Source organism: Bacillus rossius, chromosome 3 (genome assembly GCF_032445375.1).
Source record: "Bacillus rossius redtenbacheri isolate Brsri chromosome 3, Brsri_v3, whole genome shotgun sequence".
Taxonomy (NCBI): Eukaryota; Metazoa; Arthropoda; class Insecta; order Phasmatodea; family Bacillidae; genus Bacillus; species Bacillus rossius.
The window spans coordinates 60,960,580-60,985,923 of record NC_086332.1 but is presented as its reverse complement, the minus strand read 5'-3'; the positions used below and the strand labels follow the sequence as shown (position 1 = coordinate 60,985,923).

Here is a 25,344-nt window from a genome sequence, read left to right as displayed (position 1 = left end):
TGTCAAAAAAATATAATTAACTAATGTTCCTAAAAATTAGTACATGTATCAACTAACAACTTTACTATTACTTAATCATGGAAAATATACTTCACATTAACTTATTCACAACTGTATTGTGCAGTTCATGGATAAAATTATGGATATTACTAAATTTATTTACAGCTGTCTACCATACTATTTACGGCAAGGAAAATGCTGAAGGGCACTCCAAGAGTTGAAAGGTCAAAAAAAGACTATGAGTAAAACAAACCTTTTAACTTAATTTAGTAATTCAACTTGCCATAGTAAAATATATAATGCAATTCATATCCACAATTTAAAAGAAACAAAAAGAAATAAATAAAAAAAATTAATAATTTAAAATGCAGATAAATACCAATATATATCAATTATATAACCACTTTCTTTTGGTCTTTTACTTTAAAAATAAACTATTTACTCGGAAGATAATTTTTGTTATCAAAGAGAATCTCAGAATAACTGCATATTAAAAATTATAGTCGTAACCAATACTGGACTGCTCTGTGCTACCAACACAGGTGAGCATGCGACAAGAAGAATGTCTCACTTAAATATATTTTATAAATACCTACATAAAGAATTTTTTTTATTATCTGGTGATAAACATTTTTTAATATATCAGGAAATTAGAAGAACTGTATGTTTACTGTTACCATATTTTTGAATAATTTTAAAAAAAGGGTTTTGCAGAGAAAATAATCTTGATGTCATTATTTTAATGTTTGTATCACAAATTTTATATTTAAACTGGACATGTCTAAATACTATTGAAATAGTATCACGAAAATCCCAGGTTTTCCTACAAAAAAAATTGTAGCCTTCCAGTGTCGTTCTTTAATATATTTGATATGTAGTGTAACTATTGATCAGAAGAAAACTGCAGCAAGATCAAAAAAGGTTATTCTTTGATTGATTCTTGTTATGGGGAATATTAACAATAATATGTTGGTTATATCAGCAATGGCATATGTCCCCAACATTATGGTACATCATGAAAATATTTTACAAAAATAACGATTACTTCGGCTCCAAATTTCAGTAAATAATTTGAGTAATTATTTACAGTATTGTGTCAGTGGAATGCCTGTTATGTGCCAGAGACAAAATATTTGTTATTTTACTATGAACAAAATTATTTTTAAGTTTGTAATTAGTTAAAACATTTAACAATGATAAACCTAGTTGAAATTGTATTCTGAATGGCACGTATCTCTGAGCCTGGGTGACCATTCACTTTCTCACCTTCTCCCAATCAGCCCTGCTTCAGTGAGGGTTATGGAGAAGGAGCCTGTTGTGACAATGCACTTTCTTCACACTAGCTGTCATAAAAATACTATCTCTACAGTTCATTTCGAACAGCGACAGAGTTAAGTGCCGACTGATCTTGAAGGTGGAGTAGACCTGAGTAAATTTTTTAACTAAAAACCATATTGTATTAAAAAAATTAATTTTCCAGACAATATGTCTCCTACACTGTCAAAATTAAAGGAAAAAATTGCATTCACAAATGCGAGAAGTTGTTTATAATGTGAGGAAATTCATAGAATCAACTATTCCTCTTGAAAAGGTGGGGGTGGGGAAAGTCTACAGCAACAGGGGTTTCTCGCACAATAGTTCGGACTATCGAGAAAGAAGACTGTAAAATACAAACTAGACAGATTCGGTTAAGCTGTAGTTTACCTGGCTGTGTATAACTTCAATTTTACTGATAAATGTGTTCCAACTGTGGAAAAACTTAAGACGTAAACTTAAAAGTAATATGAATTTTTAGGGCAGCAATACAACAATAGGAAGAATTTTGAAAACAACTTGGTTTCAAGTGGTAAAAAAACAAAATTACAGCGTCTACATTTGATTTAGAAAACAGACATTCGCTAGAAACGGATCAAGTACAAAATCTATCTGGCAATACAGAAATATAACCCAATCTAGTATACATGGATGAAATGTATGTTTCAACATCACATGTTAAAAACCAACCATGGAGCAATAGTTCACTAAATGGTCCAGATGTACCAGCAGCAAAAGGACAACGTTTGATAATTATTCATGCCGGGGGTGAAAATGGATTTGTTTCAAACACCCGGGTGATATGGAAAGCTCAGCCGGCAACAAGAGACTATCATCACAATATGAACAAAGAAAACTAAAACAAATGGATGAAGGACAAACTGATTCCAAATCTTCCTTCAAACACTGTTGTTGTAATGGATAATGTGACATACCACAACATCAAATTAAATAAGGTTCCATAATAAAATTCTACAAAAATGAAATACCTACAGCATTGGCTACAGAAGGAGAACAGTAACTTTATAATTGACATGTTCAAACCACAGCTTTACGAACTTCTGAAGCAGAAGCTTCAGCGAGTTCAGCATTCTATGGACCAGTTACTGGGTCAGCATGGTCAAGTAGCTGCCCTCTTATTATCCTGATGTGAAACCCAGAGAGAGCATCTGAGCCAATCAAAAGAGCAAAGTTGCATCCAGAAATGTTACATGTAACCTGGATGATGTGAAACATCTCTGCAAACATGGTTTGAATTCTATGGGAGATGATGATTGGAGATTGAAAATTACAACATATATGAGTTTTGACTGTCAGACTGACAAAGTAATGGTAGATTTAGCTGGTATTGACAGTGATATCGGTTATGATAGTGCACTATTTCCAGCAGAGGAAATGGACGGTATCTCAGAACACGCCCAGAAAGAGTAAAAAAAAAATTAATTCAAGTCAATGTTTTTAGTTATTGGGTAGAGTCTGAGGCAGACGTGCTCTCACCCCCTTGGGTTCCTCCCCAAAGCTACATTCCAGAAGCAGGCAAGGTCACACCCATGGTGTAAGGAAGGGGAGGTGAAATCGTGCGCAGGTTTTCCCCCTCCACACGTTCCCTTGCTACGTCACCTTGGTTGTAGCCAGCGCTCTTCTTCCAGGCGCTTCCCATCCATTTCATCTGCATCTCGTGCGAATTTTTGTTATCGTTGGTGCTTACATATTCCTGAGTGCTTTTGTGTAGCTGTGCAGTGTTCGTATTTTACAATCATTTCAAAAAGACTCGAGATTCTGGCATAAAATATTTTTCTTTTCCAAAAAAATGAACATCTTTGTAATAAGTGGGTGAACATATGCAAAAGGTAGGACAATTTCTGTGTTAGCAGATTTAAGTTCAAACAAACGTGATTTTAAGTCGAAATTTCACTTGTTTTATAATGCGAGTAATTATTTTTAATTTTTTTGTATGATTAACTGTAGGTTAATATTAGGTCAAGGAATATATTCCGTGTCTTTCACGGTAAAAAGGTTATTTATTGAATGAATTTATTAAATGATATTTAAACGTATATATAATATATATACATTTATAAAACTCAAATCAATGGTTTTTAAAATGTTTGTGTGTTCAACTACAGAATTTATTTCAATGTAACTTTTTTTTTATTGTTTATTATAGAAATAACCTAAAAACTAGGTTGTGCTAGCATTAATAAAGGGGAAAAAATATTTCATCAATGAATGTAGACAAATCGAATAAAAGTAGGAATGTGAACCCCCTATACATCAAAAAGAAACATGCACATTTTTTCTATTGTTCAAAATGTTCTCTTTAATGGAGTGGGAAGGACGTACTATATCATTACGTTTAAATATAATTAAATATACACGCAAAACTGTGAGATATTTATTATAAAATACACAGAAACGAAACAGGCTTACATACAACCACTTTTGAAATTCGAGGTCTAATAAGTTTGTTTTACATGAATTCGTATTGGCTTTGGAAGACATTAATTTTTATTTCATTACTATTTCATTACTATTCATATGTATTTAACATAATAATGTTAATGCAAAATACCACTTAAAATGCTGTGCATGTAAGTGAATTAGCCTACTTACCTAGTTACATGTGATCATACTGATTTTAATAATATGTTATTTACCTAAAGGTATTTTAAGATTTCGGCATTACAATCTGCTTGTGTAGGTTATTTTGTTAGTTTACACACAATAATGAAAATTAACATAAATGAATTCATTGTTATCAACTTTTGATTTTGCCAATTTTTTCCATTCAAGCGTTTAGATAATGGTACAATTTTGTTTAAGAGTTTGTGTTTTATGCCTTAAATAGCATTTAATGCATTTAAAAAAATGCCATTTTAAATACTTAAAAATAAAGTTTGCAGGGACCATCACTCAGTACATTTTCAGCGTAATGCCTGCAAGCTGTTTTTTGCTGAATATTGTAGTTATTTGTTTTAATAAAATGTTTTAAATATATTTTTGGTCATTATTTATCCTTTTGTTTATTGTTTGTAACTAAATAAAATTAAAATTAGTAAACAAAACAAAAGCGCTTATGGTTATGTAAATTACAAATAAGTATTTTAAAAAAAATTGGTTGTCAGTAAAGTCGGTTTACAGTCGATAGTTTAACGTGACGTCATAACAAAACATTGATAAAATGATTGATCCAGAAGAAAATGAAATATCATATTTGGCCTGAGACTGAGCCGTAATAGGTTTTTGCAACCAAACCATTTAGGCATTAAAAATATTATATTCTTTGGGGAAGATATTTTTTTTAAATTTTTCTATCTACCTCTGCATACTTTTATGAATAAAATTGAATCATTTTTATTGAATTATCACTATTTTGTATGGATACAAAGAAGGAGTGAAATGAAATCTACAATTTAATTAATAAATTTACTTTTAATTGCATTCATTAATTCAAATATATTTATTACTTTTAAAGTGTCGTGTGCGCCGTATTTATTTTTACAAGTACAAAAAAAATATATCAGCCGCCGGGATTTGAACCGTCAACCTATCGATTGGTAGACAGCGCTGCTGACCGCACAGCCACGAGGCCATATTGTAAACAATTGTTTCAGATATTATAAATTAATAACATTCCACGCACTATATTTGTTTGAATTTCTTTTAACTAGCATATTATCTGTTGGACTCGAAATATTTACACGCTCGTGGGCTCATAACTATAATACGGTGTGTGATTTAGTTGATAAAATAATAACTCCTGACAAATAATTACCAATGTCAAACTAAAGCGTGAAAAGTATCATACCAGCAATAAATATTTAGTTACACAGCTAAAACAATACTCATACAACACTGTTTAAATATACTGATTTACACTAGTTATTAAAATAATACGTACTTGTAAGAACGCCATTTCCTTGCGAATATACTCCCGTGGCGCGGTGCACAACAATAACCTCGAGTACGCCCCCACGTGCCGGCCGAGTTCTCTGTGCCGTCCGCAACGTACCAGAGAGATGCCACGCATGCATAAACAGGACACATCCGTAGTGGGACATCTGTAGTGGGACATCCGTAGTGGGACATCCGTAGTGGACAATTTTTCGTGCGTGCAGTCAGTGTTCATCGATTTATTAGACGTTGTCACGTCAAAAACAATATTTTGTGTCAGATTTTTGAAGTTATACTTCTTTAGGCGCATTATGAAAAAAATGATGAGAGTGAAATTTTAAGATGCGCGTGAATCACTGTAACTCAAAATTAACAGGTTGAAGCTGCCCGCTAAACCGCTCATTAAGTCTCGAAAAAAAGCTACCAACAAAATATAAATAGAACCTCTATTAGTCACGCATGTTGGCACGCTCGTCGCCTCTGATCTCTGTTTTAATATTTATAATATTTATCCACATGTTTCTAGTTTCTACATTCACAACACTTTTTTAGTTTCATACAAGTGTGAATTATATATGTGCTAATAAATTATATTCAGTAGTGATTTAAATTGAATATTTTGATTAATATTATTTACTATTAGTAAATATTAGTAAAAAAAATTTTGCTTATATACTTTTTCAAGAGCTCCAATATAATTGAGGTTAACTATCTGTATGTATTATTTATTGATATAAATTAAAATTTAAAATATTATTATTTAATATAATTAATACTAAATATTATTAAATTATTAATGTTAAATATTTATTATTGGTTATTTAATATTTACGGTTTCACCTCCCTTTCTTTACACCATGGTCACACCCATCCCTTGTGACATTACTCACCCTCTGAGTTATTTGGCATGTAGTATAATTTTCTAGTACAAATTACTAAGTACATTTAAAAATCCATTAAGTACTTATACTTAAATCAATTGCACTTCTACAAAAGTAATTATAAATAAACCCAATTACTTATTTTAAAAAAAGTATTTTTCCAATACTGAAGACATAGGCCTATTACAAGTTGTATGTGCATAATACCACATGGACATGATTGAATTGGCATTCTATTTCACATTCCAGTTGTCTATGACATTGAAATAGATCAGAGTGAAACCAAAATAAAGAAATAAAATAGATTATCTGACATTACGAATTTCTTCATTACATGTAGTAAATCTCAAACATTAATTTTGTGAAAATGGAACGGAAGTCGATGAACAAAAATGTGGAACAAGATGGCGGACCCACATGTAGCAACATATACCTGTATATAGTCACTTTTGTAAAAATTAGAGTACAGGTGTATTTGTGTGGCAAATGAAACTTTACGATTGAAACAACCCTGAAATATAATTGGTAAACTAAAATAGTTATAGTATAAAGTAATCCCAAGTTTGAAAATACCGTTGACTCGCGATAATCCAACTTTTGACAGTCCGACACGCTCGGTAGTCTGACGCAGCGTCGAATGATGTCAATGGTGCAGACACAGACACGCACACACGCCTCTACCGTCTGCCCAGTGACTCACGACAGTTTCAGTACTATTGAGCGTGCGTAATGTTATGTATTTGAATGCTGCTATTTTAATTATTTAGTTTTAATTTTTGTGTTGTAAAGTGGAATAGCTAAACGTATGCATAAAACATTAACTCATTGATAAATGGGAAATTATTAAAAGGTATGACCGTGGTGAAACTCCAACTGCCATTTCTAAAGCTTTGACATCGGACAACCTGCCATTTACAACATAGTAAAAAATAGATCAATTTATAAAAACTGTAGAAGATGACTCTAAGAGAAAAACCCTTCGCATGAGTAAATACCCTCAAGTTGAGGAAGCTCTGTACACATGGTTTAAGCAACAAAGAAGGAGACATGCCCCATTTTTGGGAAATATTTTAAAACAGAAAGCCCAGTTTTATCATCGTGAAATAACCAACAAAGATCTTTTTCGTGCTAGCGATGGTTGGTTCGAAAAATTTAAGAAGCGGCATGGCATTCATTTCTTGCAGATGAGTGTAGAAAAACTATCAGCCGACGAGACTGAAGTTTCTCAATTCATTCAAGATAATTATATGCCAAAATGCCGAACCAGGCCTTATGCCCCAGCAACTGTACAATGCCGATGAAATCGACTTAATCTAGTGGCAACTCCCAACCAAAACTTTTGTAATGGAGGAAGAAAAAAGTTTCAGGAAGGAAACTTAAAAAAGAGTGTATCACATTAATGGTGTGCGCAAATGTCACTGGAAGCCATATGTTAAAACTCTTAGCTGTGGGTAAGTCCAAGTCCCTACAGTCATTTAAAAACATGAAAGTCTAATTAATCTCTTCCAGTAATGTACAAAAACCAAAGCCAAGCGTGGGCCACTAAAGTAGAATTTTTAGACTGGTTTTCCAATCATTTTGAACAAGAAGTCAGATAAGAACACTTAAAGGGGAAAAATCTCCCATCAAAGGCCCTTTTGCTGTCGGATACTGCTCCAGGGCACTCGGAAAAGGAAGAATTGAGAGTTAAGATGACTGATGGTTGCATAGAGGCTTTGTATTTGCCAAAAAAAACTTAACTGCACTGATTCAGCTGATGGATGAAAACGTCATCAAGACTTTGAAAGCACCTTACAAGAAGCGCCTACTGATTGATATCGTCAGCCAACCTGACGCAGACATATCAATGTTGAAAAGATTTAAAATCAAGGTGCCATCGTATATGCAACATTTGTATGGCATCAAGTCAAGACTTTAACTCTGATAAAATCTTGGAAAAATGTTTGGCCAGAAAACCCACTCCTTCCAAAGAAAGACAACAGAAATAACATTTACTCTTTGTGATGAAATTAATATCCCGCAAGAATCTGCAGAAGACTTGAGAAGATTATTAGACAATAACCTTGCTTCTGATCTGACACAAGAGAAGATAATCCACGAACTTATGGCTCATGTTGTAGATGACCAGACTGAGAAAGCCACGAAGGTGAAATGCACAATCACCTGCGATGTAGTTATGTCGGCTGTAAACACTTTGATACGTTGGTGTGAGGAGATGGAAATTGAGTACAAGAACATTTTAATATTAAAAGATATTAAAGAATAAAACCATGACAAACTCTTTACTTAAGAAGAAACAAAAAAAAAAAAACAATTATTTCAAGCTGTATACCTATATGTACTATAGGTACAAAGGTAATTACTACAATTTGTATTGTTTTATGTTAAGTATAAGAATTAATGTAAATTTCTATAAACTGTATTTGCATATTTCTTCATACATAACTAAATATTGTAGACATAAATAATAAATTTGTATTATTAATTTGTGAAAAACTATACCTAATTGAGCTTTTTTATATCCTCAATGGCCGTAAAATAGGTACTTAATATTGTAAAAATGATCTACGTAACAACTAAAATTTTCTTGCCTTAGAAGTCAAAATTCAGTTTTAAATAATCTACCTTCGGTTATCAGACATTTTTTGATAATCCAACACCCACTTAGTCACATAACAGTCGGATTATCTTGAGTCAACTATACATTAAAAAAATTGTTACACTTTAATTAATACATAGTCTCCGCCCTATACTTAAATTCTCCTGATAGCTTAATGGTAGAACACACACTTGATAACCTAAAGGGAAGTGGTTCAAATCTTGACTATAAGAAAATTATTTTTAATAACATATTAATATAATATAATATAATAATAATGATGATGTTTCAGCTCAATAAGTTTAAGGTTTGTTTGTAGGAAGTATTTACACACTGATTTCAGTCATTTAAGCAAAAACAAATTTACAAACAGATACTTAGTGTTACAATTTGTGTTTTAAAATGTTTCAGGTTAACATTTTAGTAATGCCATAGAAGTATAACTTCTAACGTACGCGGAAACTTTATAGTATTAATTGTTTAATGAATTTTAACAAGATGGGCAGTATTTTAATAATATTCCTTGTCAAAAATTAGGCCCAGTATTAGGTACAGTATTATTTCAATTCTTTTTTTGCTTTTATCAGAGCCATTCATTATAATGTTTAATCCTTCGCTCTGAAAATAGAATGATTTAATAGTCGATGTAGCTGCTCCAGCAGTGAATTTTAGTAGCAGGTGCGGAACTAAGTGTAATTCGCATAGGTATATATTTATCATGCTCTGCATTATTTTAAAGATTTCTACATTAAACAAAGTATCCAAGTTTAGTATTATAAGTTTATATGCAACATGAGAACACATGAATTTGCTCGTTGCTGAGGTCAGATGTTTACACATCTCTGGCAAGTACAGACAGACTCGCTCACATTTGTTTTTTACCTGGACGTCTTAAAAAATGCAACTGCAAACTAAGATTCATCTAAAGGAGAAACCTAATATCGTGCCAATCAAATTATGTAGTATGTGTCTAAACATAAGGTCGTAAATAAGAATATTCTCCAAATAACCTGTCGTTATCAAAGAAATACATGTTAAGTAAAAATATTTTATTAAAAATCATCACTATTAGGTATATGTAATGTGTTAAATAAGTTATTGATTGTCCTAAAAACCACACTACACTGGACAGAGCAGTAGATTACCCCAGCAGACTTGACCTCGCAACTCCTCTCGAGAGAAGCATCGAGAGCAAAGTGACTGACCAGAGAGCATCTTGCTCCCACCCACCGAATGTTTCCGGCAAGTAATAAACACAAGGGCACTCCAAGAGTTAATAGGTCAAAAAAACTACAAGTTGACATCGTCCGGGCCTGCGGCCCCTTTTAAGTCCAATATGCCACCGCCCTAACACCACCCACCCTCCATTCAAAACTCCCGCCTATCCGTGCGTACGTGTGCGTGCGTGTGTGTTCGCCCGGCAAGAGGGCGCTGTCGAGTCAGTGTGCCGCACCCCTGAAACATAATTAAATGAAATTGTGTAATTTGTTTTAATGTTTCCCAAGTGCAACGTGACGGCAGATCGGCCGGGAGGGTTTTATGTACTTTTAATTACAATAATGTATTAAAATATAATAGCGTTTCCGGACATTCCCGAAAAAAGCCGAAGCCAGACAATATTTAAATGTAATTCTTAATAATTGTAATTTGTAGTATTCTTTTTCATTATTCAGAAAATGTCACAAATTTTTAAATCATCTTTGTCATGTTACTTTAGTTTCCCGTGGCACGAATTCACAAATATCTTTAACGGCAATTGTTTCGGCGGGAGGATGCCATGTTAGTCGAGCGGAGCCATGAGCTCATCCCAGTCTTCCGCCATCAATGACCGAGAGCAGACGCTTCAGTACTCCGGGGACCTCACCGCTTGTTTTCACCGCTAAGTAATTCTGTTTAACTTTAATCTTTTCCAAATTGTTTTCTTTTAGTCCTCGGAGCTACTCTCGGTCGGGGGACTGTTTAATTAATTATCTTACGACTAGTAACGTTTTTTTTTATGTAATACGTAATTTCAGATGTGACCACGTGGCGGGTCATTACACCTAAACCGATTCGTGCCGCGGGCGTTTTATACAGTTTCAATCGTGTACGTGTGTGAGTTGAGTTAGCCGAATAAATCAGGTGTGTAAATCTAACGTATTATTTTATTATTAAAATCTGTATGACCACGTGGAGTGTGACGGCGTGTGGGACGCCTAAGAGCCCACTGCATAGAGAATAGCATGCCCGACGCTGAGAGCGGGCAGGAATTAGTGCCAGGTGTTTTCAAGGGGGTAAAATCACGCCTCACATGGGCGACGTCACGCCCCGAGTTAGGAGTCTCACCGGGTCCACGTACCTCACCACGTGGTGGCGCATACTATCACCTTAAAGCCGTCCGAACGACCCCCGGCTGCAACAAGTGGCTTCCAAGAGCGTGGGGCGTGATAGAATTCGCCTAGTACCGAGACCTGTACGAGCGCGTGAGATAGGCGGTTGTTGCGCGGAGCGCGCTTAACTAAAGTTCGCGCTGGAACTGTTGTTGGCGCGGAGCGCATAGCGGGACTCAGACGCGCCAGCCACGTGACCAGCCAGTGCACACGCTTCCAGGAATCCGCGCACAAACAATGCATTCCGAGCGCAGTAAGTAACACAGTGCTGATGTGGACGTGAGGACTGTTCGTGCGAAGAGTACAATTGCGTGAATATGTACGCAGACGAGTGTATCGGGTGTTACTTCCCCTGCCCGAGTTGGTACTTGCATGGCAGGACCGCCGCCGGGTATGAGTGTGGCAATTGCACCGAGTACCGCATACACGGCGTGACGAAGTGTGGAGCTAGTTCATGTCCATGAGGAATTAGCGAGGGCTACCACTGCCAGGAATGTGCCAGCCTGTGGCATCGCGGCTGTATCAGCGAACGGGAAAGGACCATACTGCGCAAGTTTTTCACCTTCACGTGCGCACAATGTACCGCCTACCTAGCCACCCAGGTGCAGTACCAGGCAGAGACGCCTAAAAATTTTTCACGACACGCCTCGACGCTTCCAGGTCCGCCGATGACACTCACGCCGACGCCGCTCACAACGACGCCGCTCAAGCCGAAAACGACGCAGATCGACTCGCCGACGCATCACGTGCCAACGACGCCAACACCAGCATCACGTAGGTACGTCCCGACGTCACGTATTCCGACGCCTACCGCCCTGACAAAGACGCCCATCGTCCTGACGCAGACGCCCGTCGTGCCAACGCCGAAACTCATAGACTTGACGCCTCCTGACGCAAGTCCGATCCCGCCACTACCAGAATCACTGCGTTTCATCGACCCAACGGCACTTATCCCGACACCGACGCTCGCCGTCCCGACGCCAATTCCGCTCCCACCGCCTCCTGTCCCGGAGCCAACAACCTCAGCACCTCTCGTTGACCTGACGTCTCCCGACACTGGTCTGAACACATCATCGCCAGCAAGACCACGTTTCGCCGACCTGACGCCGCTCATCCCGACTGTGATGACGCTTGACTCGCCGAAGCTAATTGAGCGACGCACGACGCCGACCGTCCCGCCGCAGTCTGCAACGCCGTCCAGAACCCGCCTCGTGTCGGAGACACCTCCCGATGCCGGAATGACCTCGCCACCACACCAAACCGCCGCCCCGACGCCACCAAGGTCCATTCTGACGCAACCCGCATCGTCTCCATCACACGACTCGCCACGGACGCCGCCAGACTCAGCGCAGACGCTTCGCGCCACATTGTCGCCACCACCTGGCTTCGACGTCATCCTGCCTTCGTCACCGCCACCCGAGTGCGGTCGCAAACGGGACGCTTTGCGACAAGATGTCCAGGATCCTGACGCCAAGACGTCTGAGCGCTACCCCGCCGCCTGGATTCGCTCCTCTGTGCCCGCCTGGATTTGCTCCTCTGTGCCCGCCTGGTTTCGAGGCACAGACGGATGAACCGGACCGAACGAGACGGACGTGCGCGACGCCGACGCCACCCTCGTGCACACCTGACGCGACATCAGTAACGTCCGAGACGCCACGACGCCCGATACCGACGCCGAGCGTCGCAATATCGGTACGCCGACCAAGTGCTTCGCCGCCCGAGACGCCACGCGCATGCCGCAAGATGGCAGCATTGGGACACTGCACCGTGAAGAGTCGCCCGAGCTCCCTGCATCCGCCTGACGCAATGAGCTCCCTGCATCCGCCTGACGCAATGCAGGTCGACGACACGACACCTGGACGCCCGACCGTACTTTTAATTACAATAATGTATTAAAATATAATAGCGTTTCCGGAAATTCCCAAGGAAAGCCGAAGCCAGACAATATTTAATTGTAATTCTTAATAATTGTAATTTGTAGTATTCTTTTTCATTATTCAGAAAATGTCACCTAATTTTTAAATCATCCTTGTCATGTTACTTTAGTTTCCCGTGGCACGAATTCACAAATATCTTTAACGGCAATTGTTTCGGCGGGAGGACGCCATGTTAGTCGAGCCGAGCCATGAGCTCATCCCAGTCTTCCGCCATCAACGACCGAGAGCAGACGCTTCAGCACTCCGGGGACCTCACCGCTTGTAAGTAATTCTGTTTAACTTTAATCTTTTCCAAATTGTTTTCTTTTAGTCCTCGGAGCTACTCTCGGTCGGGGGACTGTTTAATTAATTATCTTACTACCAGTAACGGTCTTTTTTCTATGTAATACGTAATTTCAGATGTGACCACGTGGCGGGTCATTACACCTAAACCGATTCATGCCGCGGGCGTTTTATACAGTTTCAATCGTGTACGTGTGTGAGTTGTGTTAGCCGAATAAATCAGGTGTGTAAATGTGACGTATTATTTTATTATTTAAATCTGTTTGACCACGTGGAGTGTGACGGTGTGTAGGACGCCTGAGAGCCCACTGTGTAGGTAATAGCGTGCCCGACGCTGAGAGCGGGCAGGAATTAGTGCTAGGTGTTTTCAGGGGGGTAAAATCACGCCTCACATGGGCGACGTCACGCCCCGAGTTAGGAGTCTCACCGGGTCCACGTGCCTCACCACGTGGTGGCGCCCACTAACTATCACTTTAAAGCCGTCCGAACGACCCCCGGCCGCAACAAAGTAAAACAATTTAGTAGGTAATTCAAATTTCTATAATGAAATAAATAATTAAATTCATATCCAAAATTTAAAAGAATAAACTTAAAAAATTAATAAATTTCAAATGCAGATAAATACAATATAGCTATATTACATACTTTCTTGCAAAGATTGTGAATCGTTACTTGTAAAATGTTCAAAAATTTTTAAACCTAAAGCCAATGGATGAAAACCCTGGATATTTGTACTACTTTGACAATAATGCATTTAAGGACTCTTAGAGTTGGTTAAATGTTTTAGACTTGACAAATAACATCCCTGTAACAGGTGAAAAGTTTATATTTTTTTCAATTTAGGCAGTCTATATAGTTTGATAAAAAAAAATTATTAAAGCTTTAATTTCTTAAGATAGGACAATATACTGGTTTTTATCAAAAACAATGATACACAGGCGTGGAGATGGGGGAATATCCCCCCTCCCCCTCCCCCACCCTTAGTCAATAAAATTCTGCAAACATACCAATGCTTATGATGCTGAAACATTTAGAAAAAAACTAGTGAAACAAGTAAATCCTACATTCATATAAGTAGGCTGCCTACTGTAGGCATACCTAATTATCACATTACTCATGCAGTATGTAACTATATCGCATGCCCATATGAAAATAAAATTTACAAAACATCTGTAAAACACAAAAAGAATTACTTACTTAGGCATGGGTATCAATATATATTTAACTTATTTTCATAAAAAATTGTTACTAATCTTAATTATTACTAAAATGCCACTTTTATCAATAGCTCATCCAAACAATATTGCACAAAACATTACTCTCTAAATTATACTTCACAACAAATGGATGATAGTCTGAAAAATGAAAATGGTAAAACTTAATATATTAATGTTATAATTCAATAAAGTAGCATAATGTACTTAAATAACAAATCTACTTCAAGCTGACGCCAAAATCTGCTACATATAATACAGAATGTGTTCAATCAGTTGAATATCAAACAGGCCTAACTATATCAAAGGTAGTTGATATATTTCAAAATAAGATTACTCAACAACTAATAAAGTAACTTACAAACCTTCAAAAATTTTCAATAAACAGAATCTGATAAACAAATCAGAGCAGCACTAACTAAAATGCATGACGAAACTGTAACATGTGTAGAGGCAGGCAATATTATCTATTCAGGAAGCTGTGGTAAATTCAAACAATGATGACAAAGCAAGGACTTCCTTTCCCAGCAACATCCTTGTCATAAAAAATGCAGTTATAAAATCTAGCCTTGTTTTCCTGGTTCCTGCTACTTGCAACGGGTATTTCCAACAAAATCCCGCCCAGAACCAAACCCACATTTTTCAGAAAAAGCTTGTGAGAAATAACAATAATTTTGGAATTCATAACTCTAAAACCAAGAGTTTCATTCTATGTTGTGGTTGGTTTTAACACTAACATCATTATCAATATGCATTTTATTCAGCACAAAGGTCAACTTGTTCTTAATCAGGGCTGGCCCAAGTTTGTGTTGGGTCAAGTTGGCCTTTGGAAATGTAAAGTAACTTTGCCAGTATCACCTGTCTCCTGTCAAGCTCAACAAACAGTTCACCAATAAAACATGATGTAATGAGAAATGGTTTTATGCTTCAGTAAACCATATTTTGTACACATTTACAGAAAAACATATTTCCTTCATAGAAAATTATATCCAAAGACATGGAGTAAAGAAGTTAGGGAATGGTTTGAGTGTAAACTTGGCCATGTTAGTACTACAATTTTTAACAATTTAACAACATAAACAAACATGGATACCACCACGGCCAAATACTTTATTCTATTGGTCACATTGAGTAACTTAAATAGAAGAGCTAGGCATTGCCGAGCTAATCCGTACGGGTCCGAATTCCTATACGTGCCATTGCAGATATGTACTCCATTCTGTGAGATCCATCTCTGTTTAGGTGATATGATTTAGTTTTTGTCATTGTAGAATGGGCCTAATCAGGCTTTGATACAACAAACAAGCTAGAAACTAGCACATGATTAAACTAAGAAATAAGCTGAGAAAATTTAATAGGGTGAAATCACAGGGAAGTCACCAGAAAAAAAAAAGGGGTACTGAAGAGACAGCAATTTTTAATTTACAAAAACCAATATTTATGTAAATTTCCATAATCTGAGAGTATTAAATACAATTTAGTATATTGAGGTATCCCTAAATGTGTGTCAAAGATTCCAATCAGTTTTAGTTACCATATTTGTGCAAACATAACGCTACAAGGCATTTTTTAGATTATCATCCATTTATTTCTTAAAATCATTACACGATGGTTGTAACCACCGCTTGTTTACATCGTCGGAGTGGGCATCTCAACAAAAAGGAAAATGACTTTTGCATCCACGCCAGACAATTACTCCCCAACTTCTTACTCCCTGAAAGGTAAGGTGAAATGTAAGAGTACATGCTCATCGGAAGAAAAAATTCAAGAAAGAGGTAATTCACTAACCCGTTAAATATGAAGAATGAAACTAGACCCTCGTAAATAAATTTTAAATTCCTCATTTCAGTTAATGTAACAATAACGACATTACCTCAGCATTATCACTTATTATTAACATACAGCTGCTGCATTCGTAATATTAATGGGAGTGGCACAATAACAAAGGCTGTGTTCCAAACAGCTCTACTAACTCACGCAATCGTTCTCAAAAATGACAATTGAGAACACAATAAACTGCGTGTAAGAATTATCGTTAGGGTAATCGTATGGGCTACTCAAGGATAATGGAAGGGCTTATATTAATTTATATTAATAAGGTTATAGTGAAAATTAGGCTATACATACCAACCCATTGCCAAAAAACGATCCGACAATATCTCTTTCCAATATGTAAATATATATAATGACGCTGGGTTTCTTGAGGCAATAGGTAAGGCCCTGGCCCCAAACCACCAGTACCAGTTCTCGCTGGTGGAACAAAACCTTCTCATACAGCCTGCAAAAATCAAAGACCCAATAGTGAAAACCTTAAAAATACTTATAAATGTCATATGTATTTTCGTTAATTCTTTTTTACAGCCTAGGACCTAAGCTAATTCATATTGTCAACTGATTGAATTTTTTTTATTTTTGTACCTAATTAAACGTAGTTACAGCTAGTAACATACTGTGCCCGGGATTTATCTTGCGTCTCTCAGGGCGGAGGTGCGGGAACAGCGGGACCGGAGAATGAAGAGGGGGTAAGCAGGCGACATGTAGCCGAGAACAGTATAGTGGCTGTTAGGAAAATATCGCCCTTCATTGTATACCCGAAAATGGAAGGCGAAGGTGGCAGCTCGCAAAGGCGCGGTAAAGTGGGTGTGAGTGAACGGTCCATAGTCAGGATTCGTAAAGTCAGCACAGAACGACCACATGACCCACAGACTACGCCAGGAAAAAACAAGTATTTTAAGTATTTAATAAACAATGGAAATAAATCTTTACTACGTTACTGTTACGTAGTGTATAGTGGAGTAAAATATTTTGGCAGTTAGGGTGTGTGTGAGTTGGGCGGCTATTAACAAGCAAGGTCTTGATAGCCTATTGTGGAGAAATGATGAGTATGAAGCATTGACGAAATGACAGAACAGAAAAACGGGAGTACCTAGAGAAAGCCCACCGACCAGCGACATCGCCCGGCACGATTCCCAGATGCGAAACTGACGACTAGTAGACAACAGAGGCCCCGACAGGAATGTGAGGCATATTTCATATTTCGTAAATAAGCGGAGAATTACATTCTTTATATAGTTTCATTATTTACTTTCTACAAACCCGACTAATTATTATGTCTGTAATAAACCTTGATTTGTTAACAAACACATGTAAAGTAGTGACGCCGTCCCCACTACCTCCATTGAGTTTTACATGATTTTTATTGGTTCGTGATCTCAGGGTAGGTTCGGCCTTGTGGCTAGAGGTAGGGGTTAACGCAGTAGGGCCCCCCGAGCTGTTATGGCCACTCGGGACGCCTGAAGAAGAACACAAAATTACTGATTGATGCCTGATGAATTTATTACGGCACAGCCCTATACATAGTGCTGCCCGTCCTGGCCGTAACGGTTGTCCCGAGTTGAATAGTCACACGCACAGCCACTTTCCCAGTGGCGGCTCACGATTTTACTACGCGTGAAGGACATACTCTTGCACATGATGCGATGGTTACAGAATAAACCCTAACATGACATATTATACCCTGACGAATAAAACACTTAACTTTTACACATTACGTATTACACTCGGCTAATGACACGTAGGCCCGTAAATCCAGCGATTCTACCTGACTCTTAGATTTGTCCCAGATATTGACTCGTTAATAAGTTTGGTGGCAGGATACCGTGCGGCGGTTACAGAATAAACCCAAACATGACATATTGTACCCTGACGAATAAAACACTTCACTATTACATATTATGTATTACACTGGGCTAATGACACGTAGGCCCAAAACTCCGGCGACTCAACCTGACTCTTAGACTTGTCCCAGATATTGACTCGTTAGTAAGTTTGGTGGCACGTATCGCCTACTGGCTGCCCCGTGCGGGCTGAAACTATTTAGCCGGTCAGCTAGGTTTTTGCGTGAAGCGCCGACATAACTTCTCATAGATTCCCCACAGTACTTACGTATAATGCTTAACACTCGTCTTGGAGCTCTGAATAATTTAAGTGAAATACCACACGGTAAATGAGGCCGACCACAGAACTGTACGAAAAAGATAGAGAAAGATTACGACTAATAAAACTACGTGTCGGTGAAAACAAAAGTTGCTGGTTCCGTGTTGCACGGAGGCTGCCGGCCTCTCCGAGCTCCAAAAGGATACTGCCGCTCTCACCGCGCGCGACCCTCCTCCCCCGCCAGCCCTCCAGCGGAAACATGTGATTTTCGCGGTAAACTGAACCGGCCAGGTTCGGGACCAGGCGCACAGTGAAACATAATTTTTGAGAGGACTGAAATAATAAATGATGAAAGTAATGTCTAATAAAAACCTGTGGAAAATATACATAACTACATTTGTTGTAGTTCGGCGGAGGGATATGCCACACCCAGCCGGATCATTCCGCCGACGTAGCACTTGTTGCCTGGCGTTCGCCACGTTGCACGATCTACACTTTGGTGCGCGCACGAGCGCATTCTGTGCACATGCCTTTGCGAGACGTTGATAAGGCATAGCGGTCTATGAGACATAGAGTAGCATTGGCGGTCGGCGTCAGTAGGTAGCACAAACATACACGTTTATACATTTTACTTGGTTACACCAACAATAGGTTTTGTTTGTCCAATTTAACTTATTATTTCTTCCCGTCAGCCGGGGTCTCGTGCTCGATTCCCGCGGTAATTCCTGTGGTAATTCGCAAACAGGTGGCCATTGGATGGTGGGGTTCGGCGTTGGGTATGGGTGGCAACAATTCCTCCCATTCCTCCATGTCCACGACTTCGTGCTGGTCGCTCAGTTGTCGTGACAGGGCATCGGGCAGCTGGTTTTCTTGCCCTGGCATGTGCTCGACTGGAACAGTAAGACTCACCTGATCAGTTTCCACTTATGTCCCTGCATTGTTTGTAACCATGTCAGGCAGCAATTGTCGGTACGTAGCGTGAATACGCGGCCTTCGAGGTGTGGTCGGTATTTCTTTATCGCCCAGATCACCGCCAGTCTAAGGGGCTGGTTGTAGATTATGGTTTGATTTTCCGGGAGGGCGCCAGGCTAGCTCGTGCGTCTAACCATTTGTGTGGGTCGATCGGCCCCAGCGTGTTTCCCTAGACTCGGTGGCTTGGATATAATAATGTATTCTAGCTGCTAATGAAACATGATGGCACTCCCTATTCAGTATAGTGGCTTGTGCGTAACTACGCAATAGAAACACTTATTTGCACTCGTGAATGTGGGTTACACCTTTTTATTGATGAGCAATGGATTGTACACGGCACTAGACTTGTTTAGTCCTTTTGACAGAAATGGATACACGATAATTACATGACACTATAATCTTGATTGTGTTACGAATATCTATCCCTAGGGCAGTTCGTCGTATGGGAGGTTTAGTGGTCACTTGGAATCAGCCACATCTGTATATTAATGATAACAGGTGGTAAGCCTAATTCGCATGTGCGAATTATTCACATTAAATTAATCCCGAGGGGATGTGGTTGAGGCTGGCAGACATTTTCTCGGCTGTGTTAACTAAAACTCTGTCTCCTGGAGCCCGCTATGTCCGGATAATGGCAGTACTTAATGCGGCCCTGTGGCCCGTGGCCTTAAGGCAGAAATTTATGACGGCTGGGTTAATCCCTGCACCGTAAAAACAGACCCGGGTTCGCATTGGGAGTTGACGTTAAAGAAGGTTTGAGACATGACTATAATTACCGGTGTGAAGAATCAGAGAATTGCAAGTTGAAGGCTCCCCACAGAACGAGACTTTCGCAACCGGGCCGCGAGCTGATCAGAACTGCCGGAGGGGGATTGCGTACCGGGGAGGGGAAGAACAGTTCCGCCGCACGCCAAGCCACGAGTCAATAAAGAGGTTAATGTTATTCGGTTTAATATTTGATAACTTACTCACTAAATGTACATGACCCTTGTGTGATTAATTATTCATGTGATAATTTCATTTCTAAACATTGACTAAAGTTTTAATTGCTAACATTGAAATTTATTATTTGAAAAAATGAGTCAAATGTAAGACTCGCAATTAAATGTTAAAAACCACTGGTTCTGTTTATGTTTGTGGTTTGTTCTGGATGTTGCTTCAGCACTTTACCTTACACTCAATTTAAGCCCTTGGGCCATGATGAAACTTAAGGGCGTTTGTTAATTACTGTGCCTTGAGGGGCTTGCACTCGTCCGCAATGACACACTTTTCGAATTACGTGTTGATTAAATGGGATTGTTTAACTAGTGCGTTCAACAATTAATTGACGGTTGTTCGTGCTAAGAGGAGTTCTGTGGCAAAATTGTAACACTGGGAGCACTTGCGTCACAGCTCCGCGCTTGACCTGGGTTGAGTTTGCTAGGGGTGTGTTCCACCAGCAGTAGTCAATACTGGCAGGCTGAGACTGGGCTTGGATGGCTTCCAGCAGTACAACGTCAACATAAAGTTAGTTTCTCCATGTGAAACTTCGAGAAATAATAACTGTAGTGGTAATAAATAATATTTATAAAAAATATTTTTTCTGCATTAGGTTTAATTTATACAGCACCCACATAAGGAACTTTAATACGAATCCAATATTTAAGCTGACCCTAGACATAACGCTCTTATGTTTTATGTTATATGTTTTTGTGTCATCCTCACTTCATTCATCTCATGTTCTATTAATGTTCCATAGTATGTGTTATGTATCAACTCATTTCATGCACCTCATACTTATGAGCTTACAATGGTTACTAAATGTCTCACATAATTAAACCTAACAATCATTCAAGGCTATGCTGTAATATGTGACATGTATTTTGTGTTATGTCTTGTCTTATGTCATGCATCTATTGTGTTGTGTATCATCTCATTTCATGCACTTCTTACTTATAAGCTTACAATGGTTACTAAATGTCTCAAATAATCATGATTAAAAATGTGTTATGTTTCACTTTCACTTCGTTTACCTCACAAGTCGTTAAGGGTACCAACAATATGTGATAAGTAATTTTGCATTGTGTCTCATATCATTTCACTTCACTCTCTTATCTTCAGATATTTGTGATATTTATGAAGTTTTGTGGTTTTTTGTTTGTCGGTAATGCACTCTGGGTGATTTTGGGTACATTTCCCAGAATTTATTAAATTATGTTATTATTATACTATGCTGTCGTCCGGGTTCTCGTATTCGAGATTGGGCGTAGATCCTAGCGGGGAGACTGGTGTTTAATGAAAGTGTATCCGGGAGGGTGCCAGGCTAGCTCTGTGTCTAACCAAGAGTTGGGTCGGTGGGTGTGAATGCCCCTGCGTGGCTCGCTAGGACTGTTTGCGATGGTTGCGGTTGGAGGGATCCCTGGGTATTAACATGTTACAAGCCCTGTGCAGCATAACACGCTGATTCCTGGCTGGGTTAGGGAGACACACACAATAACACACACGAATTCGGTTTTGCACTGTCGGTGACACGTCGCGCACGGAGTGTGCGGAGTGGACGTTTAATTGGTTCGAACAGATACAATTACAGTTTACACTTACACGATGCACATTGAATTACCCTACGAAATTACATTAAATTAACACTGGGCGCTCTGACGCGCCGTCACTAATCTTAAACCCTCATGCCAGTCGAGGTTAAGGAGGTGGTCGATTGGAGGCGGCCAATCCCGAAAATTGCTAAAGCGGCGGTACCCGGGTTCACCTGTGTGGACAACGACTCGCAGTTAAATTAGTTGTTGCCGGTGCCTGTGCACTCGACGATTATCAAAAAGTCATTGGTGGCGGGAGTCAGCCCATGCCGTATGCTGAACTGCCCCACGTAATGTTTCGTGCGGGGAATTTATACTTAAGCGGCTGGTTTAGGCCCTACACCGTAAAAACGACCGGGTACGCAAGGGGAGTTTAAGCAACGAAAAGGATTTGAATTAATAACTATAGTTACTAGTAGTGAATTTCAGTGGAGACAAAGGATGATGCCTCTCCGTGGGTTGCACGTCTGCCCCAGTCCGCGAGTCGCTCGGTACTGGCGTCTGGCCTTGGCACGAAGGGAGGCCTCAGCGTTCTTTCGCGCCAAAGTTTATAAAGTTCTGTTATTCGGAAATTATTTCATTAACAAGAGATTGAGAGTGGCTCTAAATTCGTACATTAAATAATAAAGAATAACCTAATTTGCAGATACTCTCTAAGAATTAGATTTAAGTTTACATAAATTAAGTTTAAATAATACGAGTCACACCAGAGACTGTTCGTCACTTGTTGACTGCTCCAGTGGCGAGTTATACACAAAAAACAAGGAGGTCATAATTATGTTACACAATACTCTAATTAATTTAGGCTGAAGGCCGCAAGGGAGACACTCACAAATGTATTCACGTAATTTCAAACGTGAGTGACCCGGGCAATCCTACGTCGCACTTTCCTTGGACGTTTTTTTTAAAAATGAAAAGTGGTGTTACTATTAAATCGTGTCTAATTTCTAATAAACTGGGGTCGAGGTGGCTGATTAATTTAGACATGGTTCTTGTTTCTACGTGTTCCTCCGGTGCTCGCCTGACTCGGGTGGGCCATTGCTAGAGGTGCGTTCCATTAGCGGGTCGAATACTGGTGGTTGCAGGTTGGGCTTTGGGGTGGCCTTCGGCGGGACGACATCAACTAATACATTTATTCTATGGTATAAGTTGCTATTACTCCAAAAAAGCGCAAAAGTTGCTTAAATGGAAAGTTTAACATTGCAAGTTATATGTTCTGAATTTTTTGTACACTTGAATGAATGCCGACAATCGAATAGTAATAATAGTATTTAATTTTAACATAATTTTGTTTTTTTTGTAACCTAATACAATTAATTATCATGGAAAGAGAACTTCACACTGTCGTAGGCAGGTAGACTAGTCCCTGAAATATTACTATTTTGCCGGCTACTCAGGGTCCAGTAGAGGGGGTTCAGGCTACGTGACCGAGGGACCTTGTCTCCAGAATTAAAAATTAAAACAACTCGAATACAGTTTCCAGGTCCTTTATACACAGTAGGATGAATACTTTACATGGGACTGCCACATATCCGCCTGTGACTATCTCTATTGGCGAAGCCCGGTTCCGCGCACTTTTATTGTACTGAAAATACGGGATAGCCCGTCCATGACGATAATTACCCATGCAGCAAAGACTCGAATTCGCTATGACTCGCGTGCAATAAGATGGCTGTCTGACTGTACAACTAAATGACCGGGAAGACACGTAAAAACACAGTACAGCGACAGCGAACGTCCAGATTACACAAATACTCCGCGACACGCAAAAATTAAGATGAGAACAGACATGAGAAAATGACAAGATGAAAAACGCGACTGAATGACAAGGTGACTGAAAACGGTGATTACTCCTGCACGGCGCAGCCCGAAGCTACTGATAATACCGCGCCCGTTCGAATCCAATCTCACCGTCCCGGAGCGACGTCGCTCATGCGTCCGTTGCCTCTTGTGCCAGGTCCACGACTGACTTCCCACTAGTGCGGAGCGACCCGCTTCCGTGACCGCTGTCTCTCGAGTCCAGCTCATGACTACTCTCCTCCTCCGCCTGCACGTCCCGCTCAATTTCCTTGGCCAGTTGCACGAAGTCCTCCAGGTCACGTCCGGTGGCGCCACTCAGATGTGGGCGCAGCTCCCACTTCATCAATTCGACCACCAGTCCAAGGGCCTCGCTTAGGTAACTTCCCATGGTAAGATGGCGATGAAGTCGAACTTTGGCTCGTATGAACGACTTAACGTCCTCATCGTCACCTTGTGAGGTACACCAGACAGAGCACTGGCACTGCGCCCTTACCCGCGCGTCGTCGAACCGGCTCTCCAGCCGAGAGATGAAGTCGTCCCATGCCATTTCGCCTTCCCCGACCATGGCCCACCAGTCACGGGCGGCTCCTCTGAGCTGGTCACTCACTCGCTCCGTCCACTCGTTGAGTGGAACGCCGTAACGGGCCAAAAGGTCGCGGCAGTGGCTGCCGAATGTTCGTACGTCCTCGTGTTCCTGCCCGGCGAACTAGGGAAGCCTAATTCCGGCGCCTGCGCGGGCTGGGCCGGCCATGACCGCTACTTGCGTCGGCGCGGTCACCTTACTTTCACATGCTTGGCACATAAAGAGTCCGTCATGAAAACCCAGGAATTCTCGCGCGACGGTACATGTTCGGTGGTGCAGCGTGTCACACTGGTAGCAAGTGGCTAACTCGTCAGACTGTCCGTGGCACTGCGCGGCCCCGCACTCGCCTACTTGTACGTACGGTTTCTGCAGTTCCTGTTTTATGGTCTGGTCACTATTGTCCCCGGGACGCCCTGCGGCGTCTGTTTCCGCAGTATGCTTTACCGCCCGTAAGCACGTCTCCCATGGGTCGTCCCCGTTCATATTGACGTGTGAGCTATCACACAGTCGCGGCAGACTGATGCGAGCGATGGATCAGGACGTCGATGACAGGGCGCGAGCAGGTAGGGAGGACAGCCTCTCCTCACCACCAAATCGGTGTCCCGTGCTCGCACGTCTCCTGTCCCGCGGAAGCCCGGTGATGCGTGTGCGACTGTGCGTGGCTGTCTCTCTGTGTCCCTGTGACGTCACTGTGCGCCAAGCAGCTGTCCCGCGCTTGCGCAGCGCCGTTCCCGCGGTGCCGAGTCGTAACTTATCGCGGTGAGACACCGTGTAACCGATCCCGGCCGTATCTCGCGGTGCCGACGTTATCACGTCGCGGCGAAACTGATCTTCGTGTCTCCCGTCGCTATCTCGACGCATCGTCTCCCGTCGTTATCTCGCAGCACTGTATCCCGTGACCTGACGCGCCAGCTTCCGCTGCCGCCTTGGTGTGATATTATCGCGTTGGAGTTATGAAAATAAAATTAAAATTTTCTGAAATACAAATGTTTC

General features: G+C 40.2%; 1 protein-coding gene across 4 annotated transcripts in view; it reads right to left on the bottom strand.

Moving 5' to 3' along the window:
• Positions 1-16,736, bottom strand: part of LOC134530767 (inositol-pentakisphosphate 2-kinase) — a 48,176-nt gene extending 31,440 nt beyond the window's left edge. The window contains exon 1 of one of the 4 annotated variants that reach the window (XM_063365934.1): positions 16,618-16,736. Coding sequence is in view for 1 of the 4 variants with exons in the window: in XM_063365931.1 (XP_063222001.1) it covers positions 16,364-16,390 (27 nt within the window). In the remaining 3 variants the exon portion in view is untranslated. Of the gene's footprint in view, positions 1-14,855; positions 14,963-16,278; positions 16,502-16,617 lie in introns of those variants that run through there. The other 3 variants (XM_063365931.1, XM_063365933.1, XM_063365932.1) reach the window with 3 other exon arrangements.
• Positions 16,737-25,344: the final 8,608 nt, after the last annotated feature.